We start from the raw sequence: 20,329 nt of genomic DNA, 5'->3' as shown, positions 1-20,329 counted from the left end.
ACCATCAGACAGCTCGGGTACACCATCAGACAGCTCGGGTACACCATCAGACAGCTCGGGTACACCGTCAGACAGCTTGGGTACACCATCAGACAGCTCGGGTACATCGTCAGATAGCTCGGGTACATCGTCAGACAGCTCGGGTACACCATCGACAGCTCGGGTACACCATCAGACAGCTCGGGTACACCGTCAGATTGCTTGGGTACACCGTCAGCTGGGGTACACCCAAAGCGCCTCTGTTATGGTTGTATACGACACTGTTATCCCGTCCCGAGGCGACTTCACCTGTGTTCCCGAGCCGACCTCACCCGTGTCCCCGAGGCGACTTCACTCGTGTCCCCGAGCCGACCTCACCCGTGTCCCCGAGGCGACTTCACCCATGTCCCCGAGGCGACTTCACCCGTGTTCCCTAGCCAACTTCGCCAGAGCAGCCTCAGGTGCTTACCGGACAAAACACCCGAGGAGAAGTCCTCAGTCACCGAGGAGGAAGTCTTCATCATCAGTTGCCCGAGGCAAGGACTTAGTAAAATATTCACCTTCAAAGTACCATTTCTAAAACAAGGCATCATTTCCGAAGAAGAAGGATCATTTCCGAAATGCCCGGAAATGATAAGGGAGAATCTTGAAGGATCAACTCAAATCAGGAAAACTTCCGAAAACCCCGAAGAATAAGGAAACTATCCTAATCCGCGATATTCTAAGCGGACTTCAAGATAAATGGAAATCTTCCGAGAATATCGCTGGAGAGGCGGTTTACCATCCCTATATAAGAAGACTCAAGGCTCTCACAGAACGGGAAGGCAATATCGCTCTAGAATTTAGACTACACAAAGCTCTCAAAGCGCAAACACTTTTTCTTTTACGATCAAACTCTTGTACGATCAAAGCTATCTTTTTCTTAATAATACCAAGAACACCATCTTTGGTTTCGATCCGTTTTGTTGTTCTTTGAGAATTCTCGCAAGTCGTATCCCTAAATTAAAACCCTAAACAAATCTCGTAAAACATAGCAGAGACATAAAAACCGCTATCTTTTAGTGCTATCAATACCCACATTTCCTGTAGTGGAGGCTTCTCACCACCATTGGGCTGCTCAATGGGTGGGCCTGGTCCATATTGAATCTCTTGAGTACTTTTTTAGTATATGCCTTTTGATGTACAAGGATTCCATTATTCACGTACTCAAGTTGCAATCCCAAACAGAATTTTGTCTTGCCTAGGTCTTTCATCTCGAATTCTTTCTTTAGATATTCGACTGTTTGGGCGATTCCCCCAGAGGTTCCAAGGATGTTCAAATCATCCACATATACTGCTATTATCACAAATCCTTTGTTTGCAAACTTCTTTATGAAGATACATGGACTGATGGGATCATTCTTATAGCCTTCTTTGACTAGGTACTCACTTAATCTATTGTACCACATGCGCCCACTTTGTTTCAGTCCATAAAGCGATTTGTTCAGCCTTATGCAGTATTGGTCTCGAGACCCTTTCTTATCTTTATCTTTGAGCTCAATACCCTCTGGTAATCTTATATATATTTCATTATCCAGTGGACCATATAGATAAGCGGTCACAACATCCATTAACCGCAAATCAAGATTTTCTCTTATTGCCAGACTTATTAAGAATCTAAAAGTCGTTGCATCCATCACAGGGGAGTATGTTTCTTCATAATCTATCCCCGGTCTTTGTGAGAATCCTTGTGCTAGAAGCCGTGCCTTATGTCTCACGATTTCATTATTCTCATTTCTCTTTCTCACAAAGACCCACGTGTGTCCTACTGGTTTTATCTCAGATGGTGTCCTTAAGGTCGGACAAAACACATCCCTTTTCTTTAATGAACTTAACTCCACGTTTATGGCTTCTTTCCACTTTAGCTAATCTGATCTTTGAGTGCACTCTAATATAGACGTGGGTTCATGATCCTCATTCATTTCAAGTGCTACCTTATATGCAAATATTTCATCGATGTCGACATCTTTGCGGTTCTATTTTATTACAGACATGATATAATTTATTGAGATCTCATTATTATCTATCCCTTCAGGACCATGAGGATTGGCGTCCCAAATCTCTCTATTTGGTTCCTTAGGGTCTGCCGCGGCCATGTCTATGGTTTCCTTAACCTCGTTTCCTATTGCACCTTTCTTTGATTCTCGAGGATTTTTATCTTTGGAACCTATTCGTCTACCACGTTTCTTACGTGCGTTAGACTCGGTAGCAACTTCATTGATTCCCTTTTGGACATCAATACGTACTGGTGCATTACAAGCTGGTATGTACGATTTTGTAACTTTCTTTGGGTCAACAAAGGAATCCGGCAATTCATTAGCTAGCTTTTGAAAATTTATTATCTTATGGACCTCTGATTCACATGCCAGAGTCCGAGGATCTTGCCAATTTAAGGATGTTTGATTCCATGATATTTCTTCGACCAGCTTGTTCGTCTCTCCACCTAAAGTATGAAATTCGGATTCATTAAAATGACAATCCGCGTATCTAGCCTTAAATAGATCACCCGTAGTTGGCTCTAGATACTTAATAATGGTGGGAGAATTAAATCCAACATATATTTAAATCCTCCTTTGAGGTCCCATCTTTGTTCTATGTGGTGGAGCAATCGGTACATATACGGCAAACCCGAAAATCTTTAGATGGGATATGTCTGGCTCATGACCCGTGAGTAATTGGGATGGTGAATAATTATGTTCACTAGATGGCCTTATGCGTATAAGCTCTGATGCATGTAAAACAGCGTGTCCCCAAGCGGCTACTGGAAGCTCCGACCTCATGAGTAATGGTCGAGCTATCAATTGAATTCGTTTAATGAAGGATTCCGCTAATCCATTCTGTGTATGTACATGTGCCACGGGATGTTCCACACTTACCCCCATGGACATACAGTAGTCATTAAACGCTTGGGACGTGAATTCACCGGCATTATCTAGACGTATAGTCTTAAGCGGAAAATCTAGAAAATGGGCTCTCAGTCTTATGATCTGGGCCAACAACCTAGCAAACGCTTGGTTTCTAGAGGGTAATAAACAAACATGCGACCATCTTGTCGATGCATCAATGAGGACCATGTAATATCTAAATGTCCCACATGGTGGGTGTATTGGTCCACATATATCCCCTTGTATCCTTTCCAGAAAGTTTAAGGTCTCTTTATTTACCTTAGCCGGTGATGGCCTTATAATGAGTTTCCCTTGTGAACATGCTTCACACGTGAGATTCTTAGGGATAACTCTTTTCTCTTTTAGGGTGTGCCCCCTTGAATTTATCATAAGCTTACGCATCATACTATGACCCGGATGGCCAAGCCGGTCATGCCATAAAGTGAATTTCTCGATGAACTCTTTGTTCATTGCCATATTAGCTTCGATCATATCGATTTTAGCATAGTAGAGACCAGTGGATAATGCGGGTATAGTCTCTAGGACTTTCTTATGTCCTTGGGTGATCTCAATTATATTTAGGAATTCTTTATTCCCTTCACCCTTTGTTTCAATATGGAAACCATTCAATCTTATATCTTTGAAACTTAATAAGCTCCTCTTCGAGCTAGGTGAATATAGGGCATCGCTTATTTCAAGATGCGTGCCCTTAGGTAAAAGAATATGGGCTTGACCATGGCCCTCAATAAGACTAGCTATACCCGCTATGGTGCTAATATTAGCATTTTTCAATGTTAGATTTATAAAATATCTTGTCTTTTAAAATTGTGTGGCTCGATCCACTATCCACCACAAGTATGTTCTTGTCCTCAGCCATTTCTAATATGGACAAGAATCATGTTTTAAACATAAAATAATATCAAATAAATTCAAGGAGATAACAATTAATGAACACATAAAACGGCAAAGAAAACATAGAGGTTTTGTGTCGAATTCAGATTTATCAACTTGATTCTTTTAGGCAATCAGAATTTGCATACTCCATTAAACTATCTTGATCATGTTTACCATCTTTATAGACCAAATGGGCTTTAGGATTCTTCCTTTTTACACTCTCTTAATAGAGGTCACAACAATGTTTGGGAGTCCTACATATCTTAGCCCAATGGTTCCCCATTCCACATCTATGGCACACTGATTTGGTCGAGTGTTGTGGTTTACAAATACCACAGCCTCCTCGCCCTCGACCATGGCCAAAATTGGGTCTACAACCACAGTTATAGTGGTTCCCACGGCCGGATGAGTTATAGTGGCCACAACCACGTTCTTTCCATCCACCGCGGTCACGGCCGTGTGGTCTATCACTCTGGACGTGGTTAGATTCTTTGGATTCTTTCTTATCCTCTGCGGCCTTATTGGCATCAAGTAATGGGGTTAATGTATAAGGTCTTAATTTATTGTTTCTCATCAGTAAGTCATTATTTTGCTCAGCTAGCAATAGACTCATCCACGGACTTATAGTTCCTGAATTCTGAGACTCTCAATAAGATGGTGGCTAATAATTAATATTGCCTTGTATCTATCTTTCTCACTTGGCATTATTGCCTTATGTGATACATTCACCAAGTCCTTTTGACTTTAGGATAATCTTAGTATCCATTGCCCATTTTAAATAATTATTTCCTCAGATATTTAGGGCAGTAAAATACAAGTTGTAATTCGACATCTACAAGCAAAAAAAGGGTTTTGAGTAAAGATCATGTAATCGTTAATGTCATGCGGTATTTAAGACCGAATCATGAATCGATTTACTTAAGGATTTGACTTTCCTCTTAGGATTAAATTTCCTCTTTTAGGGATTTCCTATTTCGATTAGGTTTTAGGTTTTCCTATATTGATTAGGATATATGATTTCCTATTTTAATTAGGGTTTAGAGATTTTCTATTTTGAATAGAATTAAGGATTTTCCTATTTATAATAGGATTTAAGATTTTCCTATTTAGAATAGGATTTAGGGTTTTTTAGATTTTCCTATTTCAAATAGGATTTAGGATTTAGAAATTTCTATTTTGATTAGGATTTTAGATTTTTTTTTTTTAGTTTTTTTCTTTTTACTTAGGTTTTCCTATTTTATTTAGGATTAAGCTTTCTCTAGGGTTTTGGTTTCTAGGGTTCATGCGATATGAGGGTTTTATTTCTAACAATTTATGCATGCAACCAATCATAGAAACAATCAATCTAAACAACCTAAGCAACCTCAATCAATCGGATTTATTAACTTCGAATTTTAGGGTTTCGATTCGATTTAAGTTTCTTTCAACAATACTATTTAGGGTTTGAATCAATAACTCTCCTAAGAACAAGCGAGCAAAGCAAGCAATAGCAAACACTTTGATTCAAACAATATCCGATTTTTAGGGTTGCGATTTCTTTAGGTTCAAGTTCGATGTTGGTCTTTAGGTTTTAGGGCTTCAGATTTTACCTTTCACCTTATGGGGTTGTACGGATATGAACCGGGAGCTAAAGAACTCGGTTTTCGAACTTGATCACGAACGTTGGGAGCTTGGAGGAATCGCGAGCACCTATTGATCCGATCGTAAGCTTATGACCGAGGCGGACTTAGGTTTTGTGTGAAGGATTTTTCGAATTAGGGTTAGGGATCGTTAAGAGCAAGTCGTGCTGATAACGTGTTATGAATCTCGTGTATTCTTATTGATTAATGAATGAGGTTACAACTTATATATATACACAATAGGGGAGACAAATCCCAATTGGACTAGAAAACACTAAAGCCCACTAAGACTAACATAAACCGTCTTTGGCCTTGGTCGATTGGGCGAGTCTTCTAGAAGCTAGACATGGGCTTTCTAGAACATGGACATGGGCCACGGTTATGGAGTCTATCCGTTATGTGGTTTACAACAATATTAACATTTTTCAAAAATATATTTTTGAAAGAACCTTTGTTTTCTAGAGTAATAACTAAGAGCAACCCCAATGGTTAGGATCTTTAAAGGATCCTTAGGAATTTTCTTTTGTATTTTTTGACAAATATAAAGTTAAGGATTTGTTTAGGGCTCTTAAAAATATTCATGTCCAACGGTATGGATCCTTAAGAGATCCTTAAGAAAAACAAAATTGAAAATAAAATTTGGTGTTTGGTGTTAGAGTTTTGATTGCTTGAAAAGAAAGATAGAGAAGACAAAGTACACAAGTTTTTGATACATTCTTGATAAACACATTTTGAATAACATATATTCATGAAAATATGACAAAGTATACACGATTCATTTGAGAGCAAAGCCAAAGTTAAACTCAAAGTATCCCCATTTAAGCTTGAGGATAACAGTCCCACCATTATTATCCCCTTCTCTACGCACCACTGCAACTAATACCAAAATCAATACATAGATTTTATACATAGACCAAATCTAACCAAACGAATCAGAGACAAATCATCACAAATAGTTTTAAATCTCTAAGATTTGCATAAACAAAGGAACAATTTATCAAATCAAGACACATGTAACCAATGTTATTCATAACCCTAAAACGATGATTAACCAGAGAAAAGTGACATATATTTAGCAATAAACAAGATAAACAGAGATAAAATGAAGATCATCACCAAACCGATTCTTCTAAATCACTAAGAAAAGGGTTTCTACATGAAAGATTTGTGCGTAATCACAAGGATTAGTGGAACGGTTGAACCCATGGACCTAGATTCAATCACACGCTTCTGTTATGAAATAATCGGAAGCGATTTTTGAAATGATTGACGAATCAAAAACAAAATAAAAATCGATAAGAACATGATTATATTAAAGCTGATTGATTTGCGTTAGTCGGAAGGTTTTTGATTCAATCGCAAGAATACGATCTCATCCATCAGATTTCATCACTGTGATTATCTAGACCCGGACGATGATGATCGGGACAATGTTCTTCGTCTTCGCCGTCAGAGATTACAAGAGAAGAGACGTTGTAGGCAAGATTGAAAGACAAACAACTAATGTGGTTTTCAAAAAAGTGTTTCCGAATTTGAAGAGTTAAGAGAATGGTTTAACATAGCTTATTCTCTAAAGGTACGATTACTTCACCATTGTTACTTGCCTGTTTAAATTATCTTTTACACAAGCCCCTGCACATATCGTAGTAAAACATGTTCCATTTTCTTCATGTAGGTTACTAATTGGCAAAGCAATGTTGAAGACAATATCAAATCAAAGTTTAGTATACCATCCCAACTAACCTTTGGGAGGTTGACACTGTTTTTTTCTATAGATTATCAGATTCATTAGTAAAGTTATTGATTTGCACTATAATTTCGTATATCCAAACCACATTTACCAGACAAAAAAAAAAAAAACAAAATCTGAGTTATTTCATTACGCAACACTCAAAACTGTATTACTAAATGTACACATAATTTGACAACTCTTGGAAATGAAATGCAAAGAATAATGACACATGAATATTTGTATGTTACAACTTCTATAAGAAAACGTTATACATACATATATATATATATATATATATATATATATATATATTTGGTTTAAGAAATAAGAATCACCTAGTTTGGAATTCTAATAGTCAAATAAAGACATAACAGAACATTTATTTATTTTTTTAATTTATGTGAAAGTGGCGGAGGCAAGTGTAGTGAAGGGGGGTCAACTGACCCCAACAAAATTTAATTACCTTTTATGTTTTTTAAGAAATTATAACATTGACTCCACTGAAGATTTGACATTGAACCCTATAAATTTGACTTAAACTCATGATTTACTTAAAAAAAAGATAGAAAATCCATATTCTTCTAGCTACAAAGACTTGATCCTTTAGATTGAATCTAAATACATAATACAATAATTCAGACAATGTAAAGTTTTCTAAAATTTGGGCTTATAATTTTTTTTTCCAAGTGCATTTCAGTGTTCTTTTTTGTTTTGTATAATTTTGACCCCAATAAAAGTTTGTCTTAGCTCCGCCACTGTGTGAAACAACATAAAACGACAACTAATTTGAAACGGAGAGAGTACAACTTATAGTCCGGCCATTGTGGTTGAGACATAGCTACTACCTTCCAATGCAACACTTCTTAAATACCCCAAACTCGCGATTTAGCTTCCAACCTTTTGTTAAATGATATCAGAAAATTGAGTTTGATGAAAAAAAAAGCTACCGCTAATTTCCATTCTTTAAATTACACTAAGAAAAAGGTTGTAAAACAAAAAAAAACGAACAATAAAAGAAACCCCAAAGATGGTACTAGACACACGATATATAGTGTCTGTAAAATTCTCAAAAATCATAAAAGAAAGAAAATGCCAAAGAAAAATAAGGAATGTGTTCCAAAAACTCAGATCTATGTGTTGATCCAAACATAAATTAAAGAGAATAGTAAGTCTTCATTAAAGCCACCTTCATCGCCAGAATCAGTTAAACCTCCATAATTGTTCTAGTCCTCCCCATTGTCATCACTTCCATCACTATTCTCTTATTCACTGAAAAACTGCTCAGGAGAAGTATACTTGTATTCCACATCCTGATCATCCATCTGAGTGTCGTAGCTGCAAGATCCATAAAATTAGTCAAATATAACAATACAGTGAGGGATTAAGAAATAAGAACCAAAGGAGTTAAATAAGAGAGCGAACATCACTCTTGGATTTGCCATTTGCTGGTCAATATATTCTTCATAGCTAGATCAACGACGACCTTCTTCATCGGAAGAGTAATCACCCGTATCCTCTTCAGAATCATATTCTTGGTCATCATCATCATAATCACCATGTCTCGTTTGTAGGCATCCAGCAGAAGGGCAAGTCCTCTGGTTCTTCTTCCATTCAATCCCACATTGGAAGCAAAACTGATATCCACATCTACACAATGCATGCACAAAGAAAACAGTACGAAATGAAAGTATTCGAATGAAGTAGAATACTAATCGAGTTAAATAAATATATACCTGCAAGTCATGTGGTTGCAGCCATAAGAAAGTTCAATCATGTTCTTACACTTTACACACTGACGCCACTTTTTGTCCATTGCCAGAAACTTTAGCTTCAAGTCATCAATTAGAGGGTCAGGGTGAAGTTTCTTGTAATCAGCACACGACAAATCAGAATGCGATGGTACTTTGCAATCAATGCAGAAGAGTCCATAGCATTGGACACATGTCCTAACATTGGATTGGTCTGACGCTTCATCGGTTAATTTAGAGAGCTCGGTTTTGGACATCAACATTGAACAGTTTGGATATGGGCAATAAATTCTCTCTGCAGCGGGAATCGAGTCTTCTTTCATCTTTTGTTTCCACATCTCATTCAGCTTTGGTGTCAAAAACTTGTTACAGTTTTCAAGGGTGAGAACTTGCATCCATATTCAAGGCATGTGGGAACAGTTCCACTAAGCAGCTTCACTTCCACATGCTTTTTCACACAAGAATAGCAATGACGGTGAATGCATTTGTCGGTGGTAAAGAACATGCGCTCGGCATCGGTTTCTTTAACACAAATGCCACATATTTCTGCCTTCAAGTCGTCCCTTGAAACTATGGCTTCTCTTGCAAGTCTAAAAGCAAAGTTAACATCGTTCGGGGCGACCAAATCAACGTCATTAGAGGTCATATCTTCTAGAAGAAGTTGAAATTCGTCCACTAGATGGACAATCTTCTTCTTAACCTTCCCTCCACCAATAATCTGCAATGTAAATCAGAATTCACTCTCATTAAAACCAAGACATTATATCATCATTACAAAGAGTTCAAAGTATATTCTAACATGCAATATCAACAATTTAGCCTCTGACTATTCCACGCTACAATAGTAGTCTAATGATTCAGAATAACTAAACCAAGCACTAACAAAGAAGAGAAAACACTCATACCAAAAAAAAAAAGAAGAGAAAACACTTACATATTGGTAAATCTGTTGGTCATCGCAATAAACCATGACGTTTCGGATCCCAAAATCCAAGGATTCTCTTAACCCACGAATCAATGCCTTGCTCTCTACTTCTAAGCAGCTTATCTCAGTGTCGCTAAGTGATTCCTTAATCTCATACAACAAATTATCCTTCTCATCGCAAATCGCAACTCCAAATCCAGCCTTCTTAGTCTTCTCCTTACCGTCCACCACCGTCTCTTCACTCACCAAACCCTTGATGTACAATCTGTAGACGACATTGTCCAAAAATTTTGCCACGGCAGAGTCAGATTGGACGACTGTAGAACCACCCTCGCCTTTAGGGTTTGTCGTAGAATCTAAACGCCTTTTTTTGTAACTCAAGTTTAGGTCGTGTCTCTGCATGTCTGTTTAGTGTTCAAATAGTTTTATTGGGAGAATCTGAAGACTTATATATAAGAGGAAGAAGAGAGAGGGACTAAAGCGTGCTTGAGAAGTTGCCAAATAAATTCTAATTAATTGCTTTGAGCCTTTGATATAAAAGCACCTTAATGTAATTATTGTAACCGTTTTTGTTTTAGTGTCGATTGATTTTTCTATAGACTTCAAATTTCCATTAAATGCCATTGATGATACTTTTAAAGTAAACTTATCATTTCACGAATCCCACCTTGGTCAAAACCCTAGTTCCACTAATCAACCTCCCAAGGCTAACCCTAAGTTTTTCTTTGATAACTATTGGCGACTAACCGGGTGATCGAATAGTGTTGGTTAATTATTTTGCCGGTTTGCGTCCTGATTTGGCAGCATACCGAATTGATTAAGTTAACCGGTTAATTTAGGCATGGGAAGAGTGGTAAGCCATTTGGGTATTATGTTGCCAAGGGGATTTACTTTTCTGAATTATGATCTTCTTTAAAGCTACGGATTTAAGCAAATAGGTGACAATAAAAAACCTAATAATGTGGTCTTTATTTGGTTCGTTATGGTTACTACTTAATACTTAAAAATGGCTAAATCATGTCATTTTTATGTTAAAAAGAAACATAATGTAATGTGTACATGTCTCTGCCTAACAACTACAAACAGAGATGTGAATCAAATTGTTTCTTTTATAAAGTAGTGATAATGTTAAGCATACAGCACGCTTTTCAGTCTGAAATTTTCTCCAGCAATTTCTCTACCATGATTCTCTGTTGTGTCCCACTTAGAGTTTCAGAATTCATCAACGCATTGGCGACGATAATCACGATACGAGGAGCAGCCGCATGCACCTGAAACCAGACAGAAGATATTAAAACATGCGATTTCAGAAGTTATACATTGTTTGGAATCTTAAGAAGCAATCACTATTTTTCTTACCCAACATCTCCCATTTAAGCCAAATGCAGTCTCAAACGAGAGTTTCTTCCCAAGAGCTTCGAGGACCGGGCAAGTTGGTGAACTCAACAACCTAAGAAGAACAAAGTGTGTGAGAGAGAGAGTCAAGAAGAGGCGGCTTCATCTAGAAGAAAAATCTAGGAGTAAGACTGAAAACTCACATTCTTGATAAACCAGTTGAAGTTTCAAACATGAAACCATCTTTTAAGGGACCAAATACTGCAGCCTTTCCACTTTCTATTACATTGTCCAACAATCAATTGCTTAGTCTAAATATTAATGCAGAGAAACAAGGAAAAGATTAACTTTTTAAGCTTTGTGATCACGGACTAACCGTCTACACAGGACAGCTCCGGGTTCATTCCTGTGTTTGTCTTCACAACCCGAGTATAAAGCAGAGTGCTTACCTGTTTCAACAAATTGTTAAAACTCCCAAAAACACGTGATCCTTATATTATCACTTCATACGGCAAATCCACTTGAAATAGAGCTCAACTCCAGACGAAGTAAAAGTGTCTATTATGCCCATAAACAACCAATGAAGTACTGAATCCTTTCAATATCACACACAAGCCATGGTAATTTCCAGGGGAATTCCCAATACACTGTAATAGCCATTATAACATCTCAAGCAAGCAACTGAATGCAGTTACCAGCTAGAGACTATTTTGATGATGGTTCAGATTGAACATGCATATTCAGAAGGTACTTGCCTCAAACTTGGGATAATTTCTTTTGTTTGCTCCTTCAAATGCAAGCACAGGTAAAAGAGCCAGTTGTGGTCCTTTAATGTCTACCCAATAATTCTGCAATAAAACATGAGTCAAAACGATTTACAAAATATTATGATCTACTTTGTCACATGCAACATGCTTAAACTTTGGCTGATAACTCTAGGGGAAACACCCTAAATAAAGGCTAATGCCGTTTTATTTACTTTCACGCCTACTTGTTTTCTTCTGATCTAAACTATATTTCCATGCTCTCAAGTTTTTATTAATATCTACATGTTACTAACAAACAAGCTGAGCAATCATTGGAGTCTTTGGATAATGATAAAGCGCAACAGACATCAACATTCTATATAGACATGATGTTATACAGAGAATAAAATGCTTGAGCTTCAGAGGGTCCAAGGGAAAAGGATCTCTAGCAAAATTGAAGGATCGGCTTTAGAGTACTTACTTCTCCCTTACAATCTACCACAATGCCAAGAACATGATCCTCAGGACGAGGTATATACTGCAAGAAAAACCATAATAGCAGAGTCAAAATCGAGTTACATGGAATAATCCTTCAAACCACCACTTTTTCACAAGTTAAGCGCAGATGAACAATCAAATAACTGGCGATAAACTACGGGTTTAACTAATTAGTTCTCACCCTTTTATGAGAACTTTCCACCCAATACTTATTTGGCTTAGAGTACCTCAACTTCCCTGCTCTCATAGCAGATATCGAATCATTATCCTGAAAGATCCACAAAATCATATATCAATCTCATAGAAAGTTTATTCCTCAAATGCCAATGTTAGATCCAAAATTCAACTAAGAAAACATAATTTGTTTAATAATATGAAATTCAATCATTCATTCTTACACATAACACAGAACTGAGGAAAACAAAAAGTGTCAAACTCCAAAAAAAAAGTTGAAAGATTTGTAAGAAGTGTGATTTGAGAAAGTTAGAAACCTGACGGAGACCACTGCCGAGCTTGATTGTTTGGTTAGTCATGTTTGATAAATCAAGAACAATATCACCTGGAACCTGGAACCCATCTCATAAAACTTAATCTTTCAATCAAATCTCAATTTATAAAGATAATCAAAGAAGCAGAGATTTTAATAGAAATTACGCACAACAGTCTGATCAATGAGGCTTGTCGGCGAGGTAGAAACTTCAGTACCCATCTTTCTTACTTCTTCGGTAACAAATAACAACACCAATGGATGAAGACAGAGCACGAGCAGAACTGAGAGATAGAGAGAAACAAGAACCCTAAATAAAATTCTAAAACCCTAAAGTTTATGGCTTTGGGGATGTTCAAGAAGAACAATTTTCGGGTGAACCCAATTCATTCACCCTTTTTAATCACCAATCAAAATTTGACATGTCATCTAACTAAAACAACTAATATTATCTAAACAAAATAATTAAACTAAATCATTAAAAACTAAAAATTAAATTAATTGTGGGCCCTACTACTCTCTCTCCCACGTCTCTCTCTTTTGTTTTTTTTTTTTGTTTTTTTTTCAAATATTGTTTTTCAACTATAATAAAAATGTAAAAAAAATAATTTAGTTTCATCAGATTTAATCATTAAAAATTAAAATTGAATTAATTGTGGGGCCACTAACTCTCTCATTCACGTAACACTCCTAAATCCAATAGAAAAAAAAAATTTAATAAGTCAATAAAAAACCCTAATTCTAAATGTTTTATAAAGTCATTAACCCTAACCTTATTCATAATTTTTTTCTATTCTTCTTCTCACATATCATCAAAAGAGATTAGTTTTATCAAAGGAAAGAGTTTCATTTTTTCTATTCTTCTTCTCACATATCATCAAAAGAGATTAGTTTTATCAAAGGAAAGAGTTTCACGTTTCTACACAATTTAAACGTAAGTCAAAATAATTTTTATATTTACATCAAAGTTTCTTAGTTTAAAAATTAGTCAATTGAAAAGTATGAATAATATTTTGAAAAGATACTTGGAGAGTAGTTATGACTTGTTGTCCTTCTTTGAACACTATGAGAGAGTGTTGGATGATCGGCGATATAACGAGTTAAATGCTGACTTCAAAATGATGCATACCTCTTCGGTATTATCTGCTACCGTAGAGATGTTGCAACATGCAGAGGAGGTGTATACACCCAAAGTTTTTAAGTTGTTTCAGAAGCAATATACAGTTATCGGTGATTATGTTGCTAAAAAAGTCAGTAAGTCTGAGATGGTGTATGAATACAAAGTATCTTATCGTGGTGGACCGCGAGAGCATTTGGTTAATTATGATGCTACAAACCAAACGATACAGTGTAGTTGCATAAAGTACTCTTTTGCTGGGATCTTATATCGTCATGCATTGAAAGTATTGGATAAGAAGGATGTTAGGAGAATTCCATCTAGCTACATCTTGAATCGATGGAGTAAAGAGGCAAAATCACGAAACATATTTTCTTATCGTTCAGAGACATTTAATGGAACAGTAACGCAATCGATTGGAAAGCGTTATAGCCATTTATGTCACAATTTTCGTGAGATTGCATATGTTGCTGCTGAACATGTAGAATTGACGATGTGTGCGAATGAAGCTGCATGTGAATTGCTTAAAAAATTGGAGGAAAAGAAAAAAGAACTTGTGAAGGCTAATGCATGGATGCTCCCAACTTCAAATGTTGAACATGTCGAAAGAGAAGAAGAAGACGAGGAAGTTCTAAATACACGTGGAATTAAAAGAAAAGCTACTGTTGGACGACCAAAGAACAAAAAGGTCGGACCCCACGGTCGATATTTGAATGCTCTTGAAACGAAAAAACGGGGTACATCAAAGAGAAAATTATCGTTTCAGGTATTTGATAAATAATTCTTCTTTTTCGTTTATGTCCAATTTCCAGCAAAACGTGACTTCGTCAATATATGTATATATATTAATTACAAGATCAAATTGATAAATGCTTCAGGACTCAACTTTTGCTACCAGCAATCCGACATTACAGCCAGAGCCATTTTCCTCGCAAGTGCTACAAGTAAACTATTCATTCTTACTATTTATATTTGATTTTTCGGTGACTTCGTCAATAGATGTATGTATATTAATTACAAGATATAATCGATAAATGCTTCAGGATTCAACTTTTGCTTCCGATATCCACTTATCTGTAGCTACAAGCAGCCCGACTTTACAGACGGAGTCTTTTTCTTCATAAGTGTTTCAGGTAAATAATTTACTCTTACTATTTATATTTGACTTTTCGGTCAAATTTTTCATGATTTGAAATCTTATATTTTGTAGGAATTTGACAAAAGTTACGGAGATTTATTGTAAAGCTCGATCATTTTGAATACAAAGTCAGAAAACATATGGAAATGCTAAAGCTTTACTATTAATTATTTTGGTTAAATTATTTTTTTTACATTTTTTATTAAAGTTGAAGAAAAACAATATTTGAAAAAAAGAAAAAAGAAAAGAAAAGAGAGAGACGTGGGAGAGAGAGTAGTAGGGCCTACAATTAATTTAATTTTGAGTTTTTAATGATTTAGTTTAATTATTTTGTTTAGATAATATTAGTTATTTTAGTTAGATGACATGTCAAATTTTGATTGGTGATTAAAAAGGGGTGATTGAATTGGGTTCCTCCCTAGGGGTGAACCCAAGAATTGTTCGTTCAAGAATGAAGACGATCCATCGGAAGTTGAGAACCCCCGAACCAAGTTTTAGAATGGTTTGTTTCGGTTTAGTTCGGTTAGCTATAAAAGTCTTGTTTTTTTTTTTTTTTTCCGTTTCTGCCAAACCAAATACTAGTATACACTACTATCGTAGTTCATACCAGTAATGAGATAAAATAACAAATTTTACACTCCTTTTCAACGATTGCTCTCTATTTTCACTTCAAAACTAACCTGGTATACGAATGAACTATACATTCCGGTTTATCATCGATAGATGGTAGGTGTTTTTGGTTAACAAGAAACATGACACTAATGGTTTCACGGGTTAAGATCTGATGTAGACATGTGTGTGCATTTAGATTAATTAATTACATTAAGATTTAAGAAGAATCTGAATCACAAATTCACAATAATGGATTACATCACTAACCAACTTTCTTCTCTACACATAACCACCATTATTTCCATCTAAATGGGTTTTGAGTTTACTCTGTACATATACAATACCCTCTATCTATATAACTATATTCTATCTTTCTCTTCACCTTTCATGTCTTTCATTTTCATCTTTCAGAGAGCTTGTAACCCGCATTGCGGAACTCACATGCTTTTCATGTTGATATTCTCCGCATATATATCTGCCATCATCTTCCTCAGTTCATCCTCAGAAGCAGTCTCATCAAACCCTAAAAGCAGTTGCACCTGAAAATATGCCACATTCAAATTTAAAATGAGGAATCTAGCTTGGCGATTTTGAGCCATGGTTATCATATTAACATTTGAATATGATTTTTCTTGCTATAGATTAAAAGTAGATGTACCAATTCATATCTTACCTCAATCTGACCTTGCAAGGCATTTGATACTTCAGTCAGATAAGTCCTCTCTCAAGTTACACTGCTCACCCATTGACAAGTTTGTGTTGTTGACTTTAAGCCTGTCATGGAGAATTTTGCAGTCACTAACCAACTTTTTTCTTGCTTCTAGCTTGTTCTCGACTATTTTCCTTTCCTGTTGGAGGAGTTTCTGGAAAATTAAACATGTTTCAGTATGTTTTCATGTTCTTTCTGTAGTATCATATTACATATACCACAACCGCATGATGCAACCAATAATGTAATGCTTTTCATTTTCAAGCTAAAGATTTACCTCAGTGTCTGACCTCTCTGTCAGAGATCGAGACAGCTCCTTTTCTAGCTCCATATGTGAACGTCTCAGGGATTTGACCTCTCTGACAAGCACCTTTATGTCTGCCTTTGATTTTGACTCCAGTTCAACATACCGTCTAGAAAGATCTTCCAGTTGCTGTTTTGTGGCATCCATTTCTTGTATCAGCTCATGGCTCTCACCGACTGTTGAGTTTCCTGAAGGCTTACCATGTGAGCTCCCATCCTGTATTAGTTTGCAGATGTCAGCAAGCTACTTTGCTAGAGAGAAATTACTTCTTGATGTGAACTTGCTTAGTTGTGGAAAGAAAGTGATTGACATGGAATTATATCAAATTTCATTACCTCTTTTGACTTTAAATTCAGTTCCATCTCAAAAGTTTTTTGCCTGAATTCTTCCATATCCCACTGCATCTGGGTAACACTCTGCTTCTCAGTCATCAAAGCTTGTTCCAAATTCTCTTTGTTTCTCTGTTTAGTAGTTTCAAGTTCCACTTCCAGATCATCAACCTGAGAAGGAAAATCAAGATTACATATGTAACATTAAACAGAATGTACTGTTACTCTCTTTCATGTACCTTTCTGTTCAGATATTCCTTCACCGCTGTCTCTTGATTTAGTCTCGCTATAAGATCCTCCATGTCTGTTTTTGAATTGAGAAGTCTCTCATTCATAGTTAATAGAATCCTATTTAATTTATTATGCATTTTCAGCGGGAGAACTATTCGTCCACTACCCGGCATCTCCAGGTTACCAACAGATATACCATGATGTACATCCAGCTGGATACCAGAGATTGATGTCTCACCGGCTAGTGATGGAAACTCGTTAGTGCTCTCAGCAGAAAGCTTTCTATCATGCATCACTGATTGACTTGTTTCTGATTCAGAGAGACGTCGTAAGTCGTCGTTTGCTCGAAATACACCTTTAGAAGCTTTTCCATTGTACAAATTTGCCTCTGTGATATCATTGGCATATCCTAAGTGGACTCTGTGCTTAGGAAAATCATCTAGCTGCTCGATAATAGTTTGGCTCATACTCAGTCCCTTGTCAATGTTGGACATGGTAAACTTGACGAGCTTCTCTGTTGGATTTGTCAGATCTTCATCCAAAATTAGATCTCCAGTACCAGTTTCAGAAACATCATCCTGACCTAAACTTGCTGATCCAAGCTCAGATGTTTCATAAGCAGTATCGCTGCTATAGTCAGATGAGAGCAAAGAACTGCCACCAGAATGTAAAAAGCTCAAATTTGGGTGAACCAGAGACGGTAAGATTGTGATATTTCCATCATCATTGGAATCAGAAGCATTCTGATCTACAACTTGGCATGCTGGAAAAACAAAACATCAATATTAGATTCTAGTGATGGACTAACCACAGTTACTTGAGCATAGAATTACTAACTGCCTTCCAGATATTCACACTATCTAATGGGCTCATACCAGACCTAGCAGTAGCTTCTAGTTCGAGGAAGGATGCAACTACAACACTTCTAGCCAATTCTATATTAGATAATAGCTTCGTCATCCAGTCCTCCAGAGAGTACCTTCTCTGCAACAAGATCACAACTTTTAAATAACCTATTGCTTGTTTTCATGAATGAGTGAAATATAACTCTTGATTACTATGCTTTACGTATACTTCTACCCCTGAGTCTACAAGAAATCTGTGTCAAATTCTTGATTGACGAAACTCGAAACCCCAAAACCAGGAAAGCACAAAAGATAGAAATTTTGAAAAGAACAGCAACTCAATTCACAAATATCCACAAGAGAATGCATACCTCTTCTAACATTTCTCTGCTTTTGACACGCAGAATTCCTCTAGGAGGAGCTGATGGAAAATTTTGCTTAGGAAATGCTCTTTTGAGCTGTAAATCATATGCCATAAAACACAGTGCAATTAACTTGTTTGAATCACACACTGAGAAAAAAAAAACTACAAATCATGTTGAACATCACTGAGTTGAATAAGCTTGAGAATCTTACATCTGCTAAAAGCTTTAGAAAATCATTAAATCTCTTCAGAATTCCTCGCGTTGTAGTAACACCTTCTAGAGATTGCACACTTACCTGAACCCTGTAAAACTGTACCTCAAGAATGTCACATATATTGAGCGAATTCCTACGAATAATTCATGAAAATACACAACTTAAGATATATTCAAGGGCATGTTGATCTATAACAACAAATAGCCAATATTCGTCTAAACTGCGATAAGAACAACAACTAGCTATTGAAAAATATAAACTATAGAGAGATATTCAACTTATTTACCACTATAGGATCAGACTTTCTTGATTTTGAAAGAAGTGTCCATGATGGTATAGTGACACAATAACTCCATCCAGTTCGAAAATCATGAGGCCAAACTGTATCTCTACCATTCTGCACAAAACAACACAAACTTCTCCATTTTTTGAGTAGTCCCTTAAACTCTTACCTCACAATTTCCCTAATCTCAAATTGTGATAGCAAAACCATAACAGAGAAAGAAGCTAACAAAGCATCTCACAGAAAGAGAAAATCGTTGAGTTCTCGGAAACTGTAGAAACTCACCCAAATACGCGGCGGAGGACTCCAGTCCATTCCCAGTGGAAGCGGCGATGTTCCATCGTGTCTATGTTTCGGTGGACTCCGTCTTTGCATAATCTCATCCAAATATGATCTTCCGATCACATCCAAATCGGAGACGAGATCGAGTTTCCGATTTACCGATCCAAAAAGCAAACTACTAGAATTTGGGGAAGGGAGATGGTAAATACTAAATAACAAATACGTTTTTAAAATTTCCCAATTTGTTGTTTACTTAACAACAACTTTAAACTACTAACATTCGGGTATCCGGATCCGATCAGATCGTTTCTTTCGGGTTTTGGGTACATTCGGGTAGAGTGTTCTAGGCCCATACAAGTATTTTAAAATTTTAGTTCGAGTTCGGTTTAGGTTCGGATATTTAGTTTGAGAACCGAAAATATCTGAAATATTTTCGGGTTAAGATAGGATTCGGGTTTTTATCTATATATACCCAAATCTAGCCGAAATACCTGATTACCCAAAAATATATTGGTTACTTTTTACCTAAATATAACTTAATTTATCTAAAAATATCTAAATTACCCGAAAAAAAACTAAAATATTGGTTATTTTTTACCCAAATGTATCCGAGTTACTCAAAAACATCTAATATATTCGGGTATATAATTGTAAGTTTGAGTAAATAGGTATAATAAGTATAAATTAAAACAATATTTTTAGGTGTATAATTGTATTCGGGTATCTACGAGCATTAGATTCGGTTCGAATTTAATTCGATTTTTTTGGATAGAAAAGTTTAAGATCTATTCAGATATTTTTAAAAATCGGTTCAGGTTCAATTCATATATTTTTTCGGGTTTTTGTTTCGGGTATTTCGGTTCCGAGTATTTTTCCCAAGACTACTTTAAACTATAAAATAGTCAACATTAGTTAGCAACAATTTTGGACTCGGAGTTTTTTTCAATGGTCTTCCTCGGTTAAAGCTACCAGTAGCTAGTTGTGGTAGCACATGTATCCAACTTAATCATCGC

At 36.3% G+C, this 20,329-nt stretch overlaps 4 protein-coding genes across 4 annotated transcripts; 1 reads left to right on the top strand and 3 right to left on the bottom strand.

Annotated features, from left to right (window-relative positions):
* Window positions 1–7,649: 7,649 nt before the first annotated feature.
* Window positions 7,650–10,413, bottom strand: LOC9314918 (potential E3 ubiquitin-protein ligase ariadne-2). Its single transcript, XM_002878805.2, is given in 6 exon segments — window positions 7,650–8,443; window positions 8,446–8,483; window positions 8,632–8,795; window positions 8,882–9,281; window positions 9,284–9,614; window positions 9,831–10,413. Coding segments are annotated over 6 exon segments (1,491 nt in total). The 5' UTR covers window positions 10,224–10,413; the 3' UTR covers window positions 7,650–8,278.
* Window positions 10,414–10,770: 357 nt separating this feature from the next.
* LOC110228843 (putative exosome complex component rrp40) lies at window positions 10,771–13,244 on the bottom strand. The gene is made up of 9 exons (XM_021027027.1): window positions 13,059–13,244; window positions 12,892–12,966; window positions 12,582–12,668; window positions 12,384–12,440; window positions 11,912–12,004; window positions 11,533–11,605; window positions 11,360–11,435; window positions 11,181–11,271; window positions 10,771–11,092 (listed from the first exon to the last, which is right to left on the bottom strand). The coding sequence occupies exons 1-9, from the start codon at window positions 13,107–13,109 to the stop codon at window positions 10,970–10,972; spliced, it is 726 nt and encodes a 241-aa protein (XP_020882686.1). The 5' UTR covers window positions 13,110–13,244; the 3' UTR covers window positions 10,771–10,969.
* A 644-nt stretch (window positions 13,245–13,888) lies between these two features.
* On the top strand, window positions 13,889–14,785 carry LOC110229069 (protein FAR1-RELATED SEQUENCE 9-like). Its single transcript, XM_021027887.1, has one exon. It carries the CDS (start codon window positions 13,889–13,891, stop codon window positions 14,783–14,785), a length of 897 nt encoding a protein of 298 aa, XP_020883546.1.
* A 1,160-nt stretch (window positions 14,786–15,945) lies between these two features.
* On the bottom strand, window positions 15,946–19,530 carry LOC9316745 (PX domain-containing protein EREL2). The gene is made up of 10 exons (XM_021029600.1): window positions 19,320–19,530; window positions 19,038–19,148; window positions 18,749–18,847; window positions 18,544–18,630; window positions 18,203–18,311; window positions 17,336–18,090; window positions 17,103–17,267; window positions 16,741–16,983; window positions 16,428–16,617; window positions 15,946–16,293 (listed from the first exon to the last, which is right to left on the bottom strand). Exons 1-9 carry the CDS (start codon window positions 19,407–19,409, stop codon window positions 16,459–16,461), a joined length of 1,818 nt encoding a protein of 605 aa, XP_020885259.1. The 5' UTR covers window positions 19,410–19,530; the 3' UTR covers window positions 15,946–16,293; window positions 16,428–16,458.
* Between the last annotated feature and the right edge of the window lie 799 nt (window positions 19,531–20,329).

Source organism: Arabidopsis lyrata (assembly GCF_000004255.2).
Source record: "Arabidopsis lyrata subsp. lyrata unplaced genomic scaffold ARALYscaffold_4, whole genome shotgun sequence".
In the NCBI taxonomy this organism is placed as follows: domain Eukaryota; kingdom Viridiplantae; phylum Streptophyta; class Magnoliopsida; order Brassicales; family Brassicaceae; genus Arabidopsis; species Arabidopsis lyrata.
The sequence above is the reverse complement of the archived record's forward strand: the minus strand, read 5'-3'. Positions and strand labels throughout refer to the sequence as shown.